Source organism: Bemisia tabaci, chromosome 4 (assembly GCF_918797505.1).
Source record: "Bemisia tabaci chromosome 4, PGI_BMITA_v3".
NCBI lineage: Eukaryota > Metazoa > Arthropoda > Insecta > Hemiptera > Aleyrodidae > Bemisia > Bemisia tabaci.
In genome coordinates, this window is record NC_092796.1 from 26,091,116 (window position 1) to 26,107,745 (window position 16,630).

General features: G+C 40.7%; 2 protein-coding genes across 5 annotated transcripts in view; one reads left to right on the forward strand and one right to left on the reverse strand.

Annotated features, from left to right (window-relative positions):
* The window catches only part of Arl4 (ADP ribosylation factor-like 4), a 122,745-nt gene extending 114,357 nt beyond the window's left edge, over positions 1-8,388 (forward strand). For all 4 annotated transcript variants that reach the window (XM_072299567.1, XM_072299566.1, XM_072299565.1 and 1 more), the window contains one exon: positions 2,842-8,388. In XM_072299567.1, coding sequence (XP_072155668.1) covers positions 2,874-3,491 — 618 coding nt within the window. In that variant the 5' untranslated portion in view covers positions 2,842-2,873 and the 3' untranslated portion in view covers positions 3,492-8,388. The remainder of the gene's footprint in view (positions 1-2,841) is intronic.
* A 147-nt stretch (positions 8,389-8,535) lies between these two features.
* On the reverse strand, positions 8,536-15,653 carry LOC140224462 (uncharacterized). The gene is made up of 3 exons (XM_072299563.1): positions 14,771-15,653; positions 12,059-12,197; positions 8,536-11,079 (listed from the first exon to the last, which is right to left on the reverse strand). The coding sequence occupies exons 1-3, from the start codon at positions 14,925-14,927 to the stop codon at positions 10,584-10,586; spliced, it is 792 nt and encodes a 263-aa protein (XP_072155664.1). The 5' UTR covers positions 14,928-15,653; the 3' UTR covers positions 8,536-10,583.
* Positions 15,654-16,630: the final 977 nt, after the last annotated feature.

Here is a 16,630-nt window from a genome sequence, read left to right on the forward strand (position 1 = left end):
GAAGTTACCTAATTCTCAGCGATTGTTTTGATATGTTTTGGCGCGCTACTCGTCGATCAGTTTACTTCAACTGTGCGGCCATAAAAGGGAACTTCGGCGATATGCAACACATTCTTAGGGGTATATTCTACACAACTAACCACAGTATTTTCGAAATTTCCTTTTTTAGTGATTTTCACAGGAGGTTGAAAAGTGATATAAAAGTGTGCGTTTTTTTCGAAATTCAGAGTCCGATTTCTTTTTACGCTCAACTGCGCTCAAGCGGTTTAGGGCGGAATGTTATAGTCCAAAGTGGGTACTTTCAGGATTCAGGGTTGACAGACTGAGGAAAACTGAGGAAATTGAAATTTTTGACCTTAAAGATGGACTTTTGAGCGATTTTCATAAACACATGGGAAAAATTATGTCGATACTAACGACTGAAATTGTATTTTTCCAACAGCTCTGACCCATTTAGTACCAAATTGGGTGATATTTGGTCACGCAACCTGTTTCTCTGGCCTCTACGCCCTCGAAAGAGAGATAAAAAAAATAATTTGAAAGCGGATGGGAGGGTCACTTTAAAGTCTTGCAAAAGTGTTTAATCCGTTATCTAACAATCTCTTCGTGCATTATCCTTGAGTATAGACATATTTATGCCACGTTTTACTTTTACAGACAAATTTGAGTCCATCCGGCCGCGGGGTGGGGCTTTAAAAGTGGCCCTCTGGCACCATGAAATTACGCCGAGAGGCACATTATTTTGCAGCCTCTTAAAAGTGAGATATGTGGTTTTGTTACGAATTTCGCAGTGAAGTGCCCTCACTTTGAGATGTGGGCCATGGGTTAGGAAGGAACCCATCAAAATGAATCATTTTCACAGGTGCTTTCTGCCCTTACAATGGTTCTTATTATGATAAAACTCATTTTCATCTTATAATTTAACCTTAAATCATCATATGGAGGTCCCGGCACTTTCATACTAACACTAATTTTGATTCAAAACTGTCAAAAATCTAATATCTAGAATGATTCATATTAATTTTTTTGAGAAATGTACAATTACTCCTCAATGTGAGAGATCGGCTGTTTCGTCAAAAATTTTGAAGTGACTTACGCTGTTTTTAAAAAAAACCATAAATGAGGTAATAGAAAGTCCTTATTTCGAAAAGTAGACCATAGGTAAAGGAGGAACTCGTCTAAATGCACCGCTTTAGTCAGATACTTTTAATCCTTTTAAAGGATTTTTGGACGGCTTCTTGCACCCTCTTTAAACCCTCCGCAGATTGTCATATGATGTGTTAGGTGGTTAAATTGTGCATATTATCACTTAAGAAGAAGTACTGATTGTAAAATATTTTTAAAACTCGGCGATATCTGGTGATAAATAGTTTTGGCCAGCTTTTCAGGTCCAATACCACAGTGTGCGCCGGTGAACATTAAATTTGATATCTTCTCCTCTGCAAAATCTCTTAAATCATTAATTTCGAGAACAGCATGAGAGGGATACAATTCCCTCTTTACCGAACGTCTCAAAACCATGAAACTCTATCGTTTTTAGGATGTTAATTATTATAAGAGGGTGTATCCAGCGGCAATGTGTGTACTTACGAGGTTCTAGTAAGCGACTTTTCATGTGTTTTTATTTTCCTCCGTACATGATGATAGCGGCGAACACATTCAATCTGGTAACAGTGGCGCTTTGCTCAGTCTTGCAATCCAGCAAGATTAATTAGGAAAAATTTCCCTAAAGTTTTCCCGGGCAGCCCGACGTTCAAACCCCTGTTTAATCCACCAAGATGAATGGAACTCACGCTTGCAACTCATAATTACGGACCCCGAACTTTTTCCGCTCGCTTTAATGAACGGCTGGAAATTTATTGTAACCACAGCACGGAGTTCGAACCCAGTTCAAAGGTCTGGTGCCTAGCCTATCGCCATCGTATTTCGACGTGGAACGCGGTCAGGAATGAAAAACTCGTAAACAGCCTCACACAAACAAGCATAACGTAGATTTATAAGATCGAAGGAGCGGGAAATTGGGAGGAAGTAACGAATAATTTGATCGGAGATTAAAGAAAATATAAACCACTGCAATCATTTTGTGACAAGCCTCGGAACAAAGTCATGGTGATAATTTGGAATTTTCGGATTCTTACATGACAGCAGGGTTACCGACGGTCTGGAAAACCGGGAAAATCAGGAAAAGTCAGAATTCGTGGGAAAAGTCAGGGAATTCGTGAGAAAAGTCAGGGAATTTCCGACACACTACCTATCGAAGTCTAGTGGCCCATTACGGTTTTTTCAAACGTTACTCGCCCTCGAATGTCTCACAAGGGAGTTCCCTCTAAAACCGAACAGACATTTTTCGCAACCCCCCCCCCCCACCCCCCCACCCCCCCAACTCCCTCCCCCCGCCTGCTTGATAAGCTGTAATTAAGTTTAAGTTGGGTTCGCTGAGCATTGCTGAAAAATACCATTATTCTACGTCCTGCTCGTGTTGCAATATTGATTCTTGCCGCCGCACAGTGGACCGAACCAACACGAGAGGTCGGACATGAAATTTTGTACTAAAACTGCTAATTTTGGTGTTTATTTTGTCACATTTTAAATTTTAAGGGGTTTTTTCCAGAAGGAATTTTCACGAGGAAATCAATAGAACCACCTGTAGAACCTCTAAGTCTTGTATCAACGGAGTTATATGCGTTTAAAGTTTCCAAATTTTGTCCGATCTCTCCGTTGACTCGATCCACTGTGCGCCGGTAGTTTTGCAATGTAAATTGGCGGAAGCTGCCCGAAGGTGTAGCGTGTATCCGTCTAGCGGGAGTGGATTCTAATCGTTCGATTGTTTCTCTGTTTCAGACGCGTCTCGGTGAGATGTGGGTGGTGGAGTGATGGGGGCCAACATGGGAAAGAGCAGCCTGTTGCTGGACGCCCTCCCGGGCGCCGGGGTCGGGACCATGCACATCGCCATGCTCGGCCTGGACAGCGCCGGCAAGACGACCGCCCTCTACCGGCTCAAGTTCGACCAGTACCTCAACACCGTCCCCACCATCGGCTTCAACTGCGAGAAGGTCAAAGGCACCCTCGGCCGCGCCAAGGGCGTCACCTTCCTCGTCTGGGACGTCGGCGGGCAGGAGAAGCTCCGGCCGCTCTGGAAGTCCTACACCCGCTGCACGGACGGCATCGTCTTCGTCCTCGACTCCGTCGACACGGAGCGCATGGAGGAGGCCAAGATGGAGCTCCTCCGGACGGCCAAGTCGCCCGAGAACTCCGGCGTCCCTATCCTCATCCTAGCCAACAAACAGGACCTGCCCAACGCCAGGGAGCCTAAAGACATAGAGAAGCTGTTAGGGTTGCACGAGCTGTGCAGCGGCTCGAGTTTGTACCACGTTCAGCCGGCCTGCGCCATCACCGGCGATGGACTCCACGAGGGCTTGGAGGCGCTCTACGAGCTCATTATCAAGAGGAGGAAACTAGTCAAACAATGCAAGAAGAAGCTCACCAGATAGGTTTTTGTTTCCGTTTCTTTTGAAACATGATAAGCCCGTGACCGAGGCAGGCCGAGATTGCCGTGCAATTTCTCGACTGAGTATTCGCTGTTCTGACGTGACGTGGACGTCTGATCTTAGTCGAAACTCTCATACTGTTGGGAATTGATGTATTCGGCCTAAAACAAGGTCAATCCTCAGGTGTGATGCCCTGCAGCAGCTACAGGTCAGCAACGTTACCTCGAGGCGCTTTTCTTTCGTATCAAAGATTAGGCGCCCCTCGAAGGAGGTTACTGACTGTTCTAATTTTTGAGCAGTTAAAGTTGGTGATGCACCGCTTGCTCATGGCGAATTTTTGAAGCAAATTTTGCGAAAAGTACCTATTTATTCTAAGGAGAGGGTTTTTTTTTACATCTTTCAATTCTAAAAGTATGCTAGCTTGTGCCCATTACTTACGAATTTCAACGCACCGAGAAATGTTACTGTTAACCACGCAAGGTGCGTGTCTCTTCTCTTTTTTCCAACAGGAAAATGACCAAATTTTCATACATTTTTTTTTGCTCTTAACAAATCTCCGAATGGAAAAAAATATTCTCTCGAAAAATCGTCTCGATTTTGTACCCCCTCCTTATTTCTAAGTCAATCGGCAGATTAGCTCTTGGGTGGAGAACAAGCAGTGGCGTGGCGTGAATTGCGATGTATCGAATGTTATTCCATTTAAATCTATGGTAAAGAATCGATTATTAAGGTGTTCGCTGCGAGCACCCTGTTTATCGATACTTTTCCATAGGTTTAAATGGCATAACAATCGATATATCGCAAAGCACGCCACGCCACTGGGAACAAGACTATGTCTCCCTTATTTTCTACCTTTCAAGAAATTGAACATCGTATGTGAGTCTCAAGCTGTATGTGGGTATGTTATTTGAACACTCGGTGCCGCTTTAATGGCTGTTTTCAAATATTTTATGTTATTGACTCTTCGCTATCTATCCTCATTTTGTACGTTTGGTCTACTCTAAGAGCCCACGTTGTGAAAATATTGTTCTCTTGCTTTTTGCGATTTGTACCACACATTGAAGTGGCACCGTAGGAATGACATGGGTCGCGTATAACTTTATTACTTACCCTTCTTCGTTAGATAGAGTTTGGAGGAAAAATGAGTATACCATAGCACTACTCAGGAAAATGCAGTAAGACTGCGCGTAGAGATTTTTATCAGGAGATAATCGTTCCTTTTCGCATTTCACGTTTTTCAATTCATTAATAAACGTCACCTAAAGGTGGGAACCAGCCAAATGTTGTATACAAGTTGCAAACAGTACATTGATTATTCTAACGTTCGAATTCTATCCGATATAATTGAAGCCCATTAACAATTTTATGAGACATTTTCGATCGTCAACGATCATGTCTGTTGTTCCGATAGAAATGAATAATTTTTGTGATGTACCTTCAGTCGTGATTTCATCTGCACCACCAAAACTATCTTTGTATTCTTTCTTCTCTTCTTTTTTCACAATCGCTTTGTTGTAAGCCCTTCTTACAGACAACTGCAGTGTAACCCGCAGGTTCAATACATTATTTTGTAAAAGAGGATATAAGTTATTCAAAAACCATGTTTGAAGTTAACGACGTGAGCACTCAGAGCTCCTTTCAGGAAATATGAGTGAAATGTACTTCTCATATAACCGAAACAGTCGATTAGAAAGTAGATTCTCTTTTTGGAAGAAGAGAACTGTGATATAACTCTTTTTTACATGTATCTTTTTGTACTCTGTCTATTCTGAAATTAAGCCTGCTTTCTCTTTGAAGTTTAGCTCAGTTGTTCCGGAAAAGCGTTCCGGCCTTTGCTGTGGATCTGTAAGCACGGACTGAATAGATATACTGTCCATAATCTGGGCTCAGTACCCGCAAAGCTGCAGTTCCTTAATCCGGAACTTGCGGCTTGTAAACCATCAGCTAACCAAAATAGGGACGGTATGTCCATAGTCTGTTATTTTCACGGATCTAAAAGTAGGAGTTTTTTTACGATGAAGCAGCTATGTTTACTGCTTTCGTCATATTTTTGTGTGGAGATATTTCAAACCGTATAACTCCTTCCAGGGTTTTCACATTTTGAACTTAAAGTCTCCTGTTTTAATGCTGCAATTAAATTCAGAGTCAACATTCACACTTTTGAGAGAGCTCGACCAACTGCTTATTCCAAACTAGTTAACTACGAAAAAGTATCCGGCTACCTTTTAATTTTGGCTCATAAGACGTTATTGGACGAATTTTGAATGCTTACAAATTAGCTTGCTTCTTTGAAGAAAAGCACTGATAATCGCAACACAAATTCCTCATTTTTTTAATCGCTGAAAGCCCTCTACTTTTTCCCATGGTGTGGTAAAAATTCGCCAATTTTTTTTCTAAAGAAAAAGTATTTTCCCTCCTGATGTGATTATCCGCCCTGTGACCAGTTTACCAGTCGGAATTCATAGTAATTCAGTCAGTGCATTTTGTAAGTGTTTGTATTCGAAACAAGATTTAAACATAGCTGTCTCTCGTTGACTGTTCACTTTCTTTGGAAACTGAGCATTGTTTGCTTCTCAACCGCCTCTTTCTTGTCATGGATGACGAAGATTCTTGGCTCTTGAGGCATCGATCCGTGCATTCCGACGCGTTCGTCATTTCTAATTATTCAAATTCCTCAGACCCTTACTCTTTCCCGCCTAAAACTTCAAAGGCAAGTGCTTAAAATAATCCCGGTTAACCTTCATCTTACGTGCTCGTTATCAGTTTTTGCTTTGTGCTCCTTCGACGTTTGATCTGTGCTAGCAACCTCAAAATTTACCAATCTTAGCTTGATGGACGAATAGACGAGGTCTGAACTAAATGAAAGAGCCACGTGTTTTCTCCTCAAAATCTTACTCAGGAAACTATTCAAACAACGGGAAGTTGGTGAATTACCTCCTAAACGAGATATCAATGAGTATTTTTAACGCAGATCAAATGAAAGTTGGATCATCCAAATGACGTTATTTGTATTCTTCCCATTTAACTCTTGTTAATTGTTAAAACTAACATCTTGTTTAGGAATTGCCCTCCAGACGTCCCGCTGTGTGATTCGTTTTCCTCGTGAAATTTTGAAGAGGAATCATGTTACGTTGTTCTTTAATTCATATCTTGTCTACTGGCCCAGTGTTTTAAAAAAATTCGCCTTCTATTTTTCTAATTTATGAAATATCACTTTCACGAAGTCAATATCAGTCAAGTGTACAGAAGCATTACATTTACTTTCGAGAGAAGTTGGCTAGTGAATTTGAGAATACGCGAGAGAGAGAAAAAAAAATCTCTCTGCCGTCTTTGATCGGGAGTGGTTTTGAAACTTCCAATCTTTAAAAGGAGAAACTGTATAACTGACTGACTGAGAAGTAAAAAACTAATGCTCACTTTTACACATTCAGTAACATAGATCATGGCATCAGATCAATGTAAGCTATGAATACTCTTCCTTTTCCGCAACAATTGTGTAAGAATATTTGTGTGTGCCTATAGCTCAGAGGAATCTGCTTTACTCTGAGCTTTAAACCTTTTAATGTTTTACTTTGTAGTGTTTTCCCCTTGTGTTTTATCGCTGTATTAAAAACAAAAAAAACTCATATCAAGCAGTGTACTTTCCATCTCGATATTAATTTGAATTGAAAGTCGTTGAAATTTTAGGTACTTTTTTCAATAAATTTGTGAATAATTATTTTATTTCTGCTCTAAAAGGTTAACATGGTTTATTTAACTGTGTCATCCTTTCCTCCATAATGAGGATTATTTAGATCTGTTAAACAATTGCTTTTCTTTACGCTTTACTCTCTTCTAAGTGAGTTACCTTTCTTTTATTTATTTTGCGAAGAAATTGTATACGACCAAAAGGATAAAAAGTGGACGCCAATAGCTTTAAACAGAGTTTTTCTTTATCAATGCTTCGTCTAAAATGAATCTACTTAAGGAAATAGGGCATATCAACTCTTTGAAAATAATCAGGTAATCAATTGCAATACATTGCAGATCGATGCCTCGTTGTATCCGCTATTTATAACTATTGATTTCTCATTATTCTGAATGCTGAGCTGACTTCTAAATTCAGATATACCGCAAATCTAATAAATTCAAAAACTTACATTTTGAAGGTCCGCACCTGCAAGTCTGTAATTTCAAAAACACGAATTTACACCATCTCTTGTTGATCTATCGCCAGAAAGAAAAAAGTAATTTTCACAGAGAACAAATGTGTCTTATTTTAAATTTGATTTTTCGCCTCAACTCTATTTTTTTGTTTATTGTTGGCTTTTGTGACTTTAATTTTCCGTAAATCGGTCAGGGACGCTTCCTCTCAGAAGATGTGATGAATGTGAAAAGATGAAATTATGGATCGTAGTAATCTTATATTAAAGAGGATAGACCCCACTGTCCGCGTGATATTTAACAAAGGAAACTTTAAAGTCACTTAAGTTCAGTTTTGTAATTACCAGGCATTGCGGAAAAGTGTCAATTAAAATTATCGAAAATTTGGCACTCTTTCGTCCGGGTTTGCAAAAAATGATGGCTCAAGGTAAATTTTTCCATTACCCGAGCCACTTTAGTCTTTGTTTCTTTTCATCGGCGTTTATGTTTTATTTCGTCTGATTTTTTATTTATTTTTTAAATACTTTGTTTAGGAATGTAAAGATGAATCCTTGTTGCCATTTTATTGTTAGTTTTTTATAGACTGACTATAGATAATTTCGCGCGTAACCAAATTGAATTGTCATTGATGTGAACTTCTGTATCTTTGTAAGCAATGTAAATACACTGTTGATTTTTATTTTTATTTTATTTTATTTTGTGAACACTTCTTGTACAAATAGTTTAATTCAAGTAAAATCTATTACTTCAAAATTTATTCTCTTGTTTTGATTTATTTTTTCATTTGGTAAAAGAAGGGCTTTCTGCAGTGGCATGAATTTAAAATTAGTGGCGCGGAGACGTAATTCATCTCGAAAGCAAATCAGTTTCTTTTTGATGTCGCTTAACGCAAGGTCATCTCGATGCCCATTTTAAAATTTGTTGCGACGTTTCAGAATTACTGCCATAATTTGATTTCCTCCCCCGCCTTTCTTTAAAGCATTTAAAACAACGCGGATTTTCCTGGATAGTTGAAAAAGCGAAAGTAAAACGGAAATTTTATGCAAAAACTTTTGGCGAGAGAACACTCATAGAGTCTACTAGAAAACAAATATATCCATGGAAGTTCCGAAACTGTTGTATGGAATTGAATTAGCTCCGCTAAACTTTTTCTGTTGATGCAATTCGAGGTTTACGAGGTATAACAGTTATACCTAGAATATAATCTCCAGTTACTGGAGATTATATTCTACAGTCTTAAAAAATCCTCTCGGCACCACTTTGCATAAATCACGATGAGATGAGAACCTCACTCAAACCGTGCCAAGTGCCATATTACGTTCATCCAAAAAGTAATGCAAACTAAATTTATCATAAAAAATAAGAACTTTCTACTGAAGTTTCTTCCGAGCAGCTCATAACCGATGGAAAGAATAATAACGCATCTGACAACTTCGCATACAGTGCGAAGGACACCAGAAAGAGGAAATCACCTGAAGGAAAGACGAAGGAAGATTAAAACAGAGCAGTATCACGCAGGGAAGCTAGAAATTTTCCCGCCTTTGATTCATGTTATGGGGTTTCATTTCCGCGCTAATGTAGCGAAATGTCTTTTAAAAGTGGACCGCAGACTTTTAATTCGTCCTGTAATGCCCTCAGGGCCTGAACAATTTTAATTGAAGTCTGTTAATTCAATAAAAAAAACTCGTCTTTTTAAATTACCTCACTCAACTTGAGAAAATAATTATGACCTTGCAAACTCAGTCTTAACTATCCCTGTAATGGACTGAGAGAAGCTTGAGCGTGGAATTTATCCTTTAAAAATGCTAGAGAAAATCAAATTTTGACGCTCTGATGAAAACCATTTCCTTCCACTAAAAAAAGGTTAGCGAATTTGAAGAAGTGGAAAAGCAATGATTGCGGCGGACATGCCAAATGAACCAGCGTGCAACAAAATAATGAGAGAGAAAAATTAGCTTCTTATCTTTAGCATGTTTATCTAATTAAAGTAAGCGTGAAAATTAAACACTTGAGTAAATAGAAAAGCTCATTCTAAGAAACTTTCCCATTTGAGATCACAGGAAATTTTCAATCTATGAATCGATATGTTACGGGCCGATCCCGAAGGTACTGAAGGAGCCTCAAAAATGACTTATCGCTGCAAAAACGACATCAAAATATTCAGAAAAGAGAAATTAATGGAATTCTTTATTTTTATGTACAAAATTTAACTGTCAAAAAAAAACAAAGTACTTAAACAAATTAGAACATTTTGTAAGACAAGACTTTAAAAAAATAAATTTAATGTGTCATAAATCGTACTTTGCACTTATCACAGGTACTTACAAACGCAATAATTTTCGAGTGAATACTTTAGAATGATTGTTCGCCACTTGGAGGAAAAGATGAAAATTCCTCTTCTGGAGACCCTATTTGAAACAAGGTGTTTAATCATACATAGGAGAATCGAGTGTGTCTGGATAGAGTGTGGGGATTAATTTTTAATGAGATCAAATTGTCATAAGGGTTAGTATAACTACGAATGTACACACGAAAGCACGTGATCCGATAGGACACGTCATTTCTGAGTTCTTCTTATCACGAAGGAGAATCAAACTTACCAGAAAATGAATACAGTACTTAAATATGAGGGGAAACGTACTGGCATCGCGGGTGGTAACGAGTGTACCTACTGTTAAAAATTTTGGAGTGAAATTCTGTGCCGAAGTCTGTATAGCGTCCCAAAACCCGAGTTATTAAATTGTTGCGGATCAAAATCTTTCCTCCTTAAGAAAAGCCTTACACTATTTCGGAATCGACTCTTTTTGCGGAGTGTCGTACGCTTTTATGGTGCTAATTACACTTCACACTAAGAATATCGATCAGAGTTTTTGGACGCTACATTAGACTCCGGCACCGAATTTCGCTTCCCGGTTTTTAACAGTAGGTATGTGTCAAGCAAAAACAGGGATTCTAGTGTTGGACGTCAGAATTAATCGACATGCTGGAATCAGGCCTCGGCGTGGGTTGCAGCATTTTGATTTCTTGCTCGGAAACCAAGGCAAATATTTTACCCTTCAGCTCAGAAACAACAGCCGGCGGTAACTTCCTCATGGTCAACAGGATGCACTTGAAGAAAAGTTCAAGCTCGTCCTCGCTCTTGCGTTGGTTTTGGAGGCTCAGAATGTGATTGATCAAATTGGCGTTTTCCTGGTCCCTCCTTTTCAGGACACCGGAGAGCAACTCGACGATGTCCACGTCTTTGAGAGGGTCGTTCTCAGTCGTGGCAGTTTCGCTCATGGGTTGGTGCTCGGTCTGTTGGAAGTCTTGCACTTGATGGATCACCGGTTGGAAAACCTCCTCCGTGTCCATGAGGGTTTCCTGTTGGTTTGAGGAGTCGACGGAGAGACCCTCGTCAGTCGGGGCTCGGAGGCGGGGACGCTTTAGGGGCGGAGCTTCCACTACGAGCCTGCGAGGAAATTGGAAAAGTGTAATATTGGAAATATACTTATGACACTGTAGTGCAAAATGTGATTTGAAGGTGGGACTTCAAAGTTTTCAATACCGCGAAAAAGAGAAAAGTGTTTTAGAGCACACATAACTCATGACATTGTATCGCAAAAATGTGATTTGTGGTCTCAATTTTGATACGGCGATAAAAACCAAACACAACATTGGATCTAGAGTCCAGACTCTTGAAAACATCGACAAGAAAAATACTCTTGATTTAATCGCGATTTATCGCTTAAATCAAGAAACCAGCCTATTATGAGCGATTTCATCTTGATTTAAGCTTAAATTCGTGATTGAATCAAGAGTATTTTCGATGTCATATGTTTTAATCGCCTAGATGCAATTGTCTTCGTATTTGCTTTTCCACGATGTCGCGGAAATAACGATAAAACGTTTTTCTCAAGCATGAATTATAGAAACATTTTTCGGTACCCACAACTGTATTTTCACTAATCAATTTACTCCCACTAAACGCAGGAGCACATTCATGAAAAACGCATACGCAAAAACGTGAGCAAGCTGCGTGACTATTATGCCCTGCTAAGGAAGAACGCCGTATGAGCCTTCAAACGTTGTCTAATTTTCTTTAATAAAATACGAAAAATAATTTAAGGGAAATTGTGAATACTTTCCTTTGAATTTTTCCGAGACTTTCATTTGCCATCACATCTTAATTATCTGAAAACATTAATAATTTCCCTCAAAGATAAACCTTTTCTCGGAGGAAATTTGGCAATGCTCGAGTGGGCATACTGCGTTCTTCTTGGCACATCAGTATTTCGGCATGGCGTAAGTGTATTTGTCTATCCTACCAAATGAAGGCGAGTAAATAAGATATGTCAGGTTAAAAATTACATGCGCGTAATGTCCCGTTCAAAATCGCAGACTTAACGTAGGGTAATTCATACTAAACTAAAAGGGGAAGAGGAACTTACTTTCTCGGTCCGATGCTATCCAAAAACGTCAGTTTTTGTAAGAGGGTATTTTTTCTCCTCCTGATTTTGTTTGGCCCCGACTTTAATTGCTTGAAATAATTATCTCTGAGATTTTTCCATCTCCTTTTACAGTGATCGACTGGAAAAGAAATGAAACATTTCAGACGGAGAAGCTAATAATTGACGTCAGAATGTGAGAGAATTAGCATTGGAATCCTAAATGCAAGCATGCTCATGGATTAATACTTCATCTAGACCGAGTGCTCATTTTTCTGCTACGAGCGCCGACTGACACTCGGACGGAAAGTCAATTGGAACATTTCTTAAACTTCCAAAAATGCAACTTGGCGACCGTTGTAAGCGGAAATCGGCACGACATTTATCACTGAGGATTAACAAGGGCCACAATATGCCCCCCCCCCTCTAAAAAGCAAGATACATGAGAAATTAAGTATTAATATAAGGGCCTTTGGGCCGGGATCCGCGGCCTAGGGCCCCGAAGGAGCCTCCTCAACCATCAAAACGAAAGTTGAGGGGCAAAAACTGAACCTTTCACGCACTGTTTAGTGATAAACGATCCTGAAGCTTGGTCCTCAAAATTAATTATTTTAAGGGGCCAAGAGGAATTCTGGGAGGGGCAGGGGCAGGCCCTTTATCCCTTTAAACTGCTCCGATTAACGTGAACGATAAGAGTTAGACCACATTGGCGGATGCAGCAACTTGGCAACATTGTTTTTTCTTCATTTAAACCTATGGAAATGTATCGATTTCCGGAGAGGCCACGTGCTCCGATAAGAATCGATTATGTTAACATGGACTAAGCGCCATGGAAAGCATTGCGAGTATAGGACGAAATGGCCTACGCCGATTCCGCGCCATCCAAGCCCACTCTACTTCGCACCTCTGATGGCGCTTAGTTCCGTTGGACAGAATACGTCATCTGATAGTCTCCGATGGCAAATTCTCCGACAGCTTTGCCTCCAGGCTGGCGCCTTCCCCTTCTCCTCCTCTCTGGTCGTGATCCGTACAGTCCTCAGTCGGTCCGATTGGCCCGAGGCTTTCTGCCGATCATCTCCACTCTCGGCAATTCGTTTATTCTCAAACTAAATGCGTGTTTAATCAACTTCTACTGCCTAAAAAAGTGAAATTACTAAGTTTTTGATTGTAATCGAATTAAGTGGAATTCAGCACAAATGGCCGACTCACAACGGCAACATTTGAAAGGCACTGCGAAACGAGAGAGAATGAGAGCACGTGAGGAGTTGGATAAAGAAGTTCCTAAAATTACAAATTATTTCGGGAAAGCTACCACCGTCGCCGATTCCGATGACATTGCTTCGTCTCCGAGTGCAACTCAATCTACCTCGTTCCTAAGTTCATCATTGAGGTCACGTATACTTGGACTTTCAACCCCCTCCGGCCTTCAAAAAGCGTAAAATTGGTAAAAATTGGCGATGAGAGCTGCGTTTCAAAATACCATGGGAATTCTTATAGCCGGCTAAAGAGGGCTATAGAAAAGCTATAGCTGGCTGTAGAATGCGGAGAAAATCATATGGTCGGGCTATACGAGGCGATAAAAAATTATGCAGCGGGCTATAGTTCCTATCGCCGGGCTTTACACTTTATCGCCTGGCTGTTGCTTTTTCGCCATCGATTATGAAAGGCTATAAGAAATTGTGTAGAAATTCGTGTGCTTTGGAAATCATTAAGTTTGATACGGAACCACTTCAATATTTACAAAACACACTTTATATTTTCCTTAATACATATTTTTTTTCATCAATTAAAATGAGAATAATCCATACAGGATGTGCAAACATTTCAAAATCATGAGTTGAATAACGCTGACTCCGCCAGATTAAATATTAGAGCCTAACACAAAGCGTAGCGGCGACGCACTGGCGCCTACAAACGTAACAGGGATACTTTACGCGTTGCGCAACGCGTGAAGTATCCCTGTTAGGTTTGTAGGCGCCAATGCGCGTTTCGCGTTGGCTGCTCGCCTGCCGCGCCGCAGCAAGCCACGGCGCTTGAAGCAACTATTTCACACCAGAGGTATTGCACAGTATCATACGAAACTGAAGGCGCTCTAATATATTAGGAATGGCAGGCATCCATCGAAAGTACGGAGCTTTCCTCGCAAAATAAATCAAGATACTACGGCCCAAAAAGAGAGCAGTAGTCCAAAAACTCAATAAGTCCTAGCATCCGTAATTAGTAACGTTTAGCATACACTTTATCGCCTGGCTGTTGCTTAATCGCCATCAGCTATAAATGGCTATAAGAAATTGTGTAGCCGGCTATAGAAGCTATTGGACATCTTACAGCCGGCTGTAGGTCTATGGTATTTTGGAACACAGATTCTACTGCCAATTTTTACCAGGGTTATGCGCGTTAGTTCCCTATCGGCCGGGCTATTATTGCAATTGATAGACAAAGCTATAGACAAACAAAGCAATGGGGATAAAGAGGGATCCTATTGGTGGAAACGGTTGGTTGCAATGGACAAATGAGTTAGGCGATAGGCTAACTATAACGGCAACCGACGAGAGACCCGACGGTTAGTCAATCATTTTCCCCCTCAGTCTGTCAAAAACCATCAGTTGCAACCAATTGTCTATAGCTTTGTCTGTCAATCTCAGTGATCAGCCCGCTGGTGGCCATTCCAGACGTTCAGTTCGTTGACGAAATCGGGCGATGGGGCATACTCACCAGCTTTATCAAGTTTCTTAGCAATGTCCGCCCAACGCTGATCCTTCACCGTCAGTTGCTTGTAGCCAGCGTGATTGGGATCGTAGATTTCTGGACGCCTGGCGATTTCTTCGATGAGCCGTTCGTCCTCCTCCAGGGTGAACTCGTTGTCCGTCATGATGAACCTCGATGAACACGCGACACGTCTCAACTATAAGGGCACTTAAACTTTTAAACTACACTGGCAAGCACTAGTCTCAACTAAATAAGTTTGTGAGAGGAATCATGGCACTACGAAGCGTGGCGCAGCGAGCGAATAGTTGGTCGTACTGAGGAGGCTTGGCCAAGGCTACGGGTAGAGAGAGGAATTCGTCGAGGGGCGAGCGACGGAGCGACGACGCCATGTTGGCGAAGGCGCCCGTAGCTGGCGACCGGATGCGCGCGCCGCAGCTTTCGTGCCTCGTTCTTTGTTCCGTCGAGAATGGCGCGCGTCACGGCGCTCGACTCGACGCCAGCGCCAACGCGACGCGACGCTACGTAGCGCTGCTCGACTGTTGCTATTCGTGCGCTCGAACGGCGACAACGCCGCCAGTACAGCATGTGAGCATGGTTGTCGATTGGACGCGGTGAATAATTATTTTGGCGATGACGTAATACTCGTAGTTGCAGGATCCGTGCAAGATCGGTCAACGGAACGAGGAAGCAACTTTACAGGTTCCTCTGCCTGATAGCGAGGAGAGCAGTAAGGGTCAAATTTTCGAAATCGAGTCTCCTTCAAAATCGTCTAATCTCTTTTGGATGAAATCACTGAAATAGCTAAAACAGCAAAATTCATCTTATTTTCATGAAAACGAGACTTATGAGACAGCCGTAAGTGCGCAAAAAATGACGTAGTTTCAGGCAAGACAGCAGTAAGTGACAATATTCCTCCAGCGAGCCAATGAAAACAGTGCTTTCAAGTAAAGTGCCACCGTTTCCTGCCAATTTTTTTTCTTCAATTTTTATGGAGAACACTACTTCGCATCGTTGCATAGTTGTTTTTATACTTCAACATTTGTATTTGACAAATTGGTTTCGGTACTGGCATAAAACAACGTAAATGGCCACACATAATACGTGATGTCAACTTTAACTTCAATTTTAATTTCTAAAATTCTTCGAAGATGGTCTCATTTGTGCCTCTCGTTTTGGTGTATTTTCGGATGGAAATACGCTATTTTTCTTCTAACCCGCACGATGAAATACTCTTCTTCCTTTTCGTCTTTTAGCTAATTATTATCCTAAATATCGCGCCCGCTATTGCCATATAAATGACAATATGCGTGCAGGGGATGATGATATGTGCAGGACTGAATTTAGGGGGTGACCACATGGACCGCGGCCCATGGCGGAAAATTTTCAATTGTTTTAAATGTAGGTATAAAGAAAAATCAGCAAGCCGATTATGAACGATCGAATTCTGATCGATTTGAGGAGCTTCTGACAGATTTTAAGGCCTATCGATTTTCGATCGATTTCCGATCGATTTCCAAAAAAAAAAAATGGCTTCCAAGTGGAAGCGCCGTTTTTTGGACAACAGATCCAATAAATAAGAAAAGAATCAAGAAAATGAAGAAAGAATTACAATGAAAAGTGTACAAAAGATGATTTGTAGTCCGTCAAATTAAATATTCGCGGTAATATTCAAAATATTTGAAAGCGCGCGCGATGAACGGTTGATTCGGAAAGGTTTGTTTATGTACTGCTCATCCCTGCATTCTCTCTTAGTCTCTTGGTGAATGAGTGTTTTCTTGTCAGTTATTTTACTTTTTGAAGATATTATCGAACTAATTAGATCATTACAATACTTCCATTATAAGGCAGTCAATTTGGATCACATTC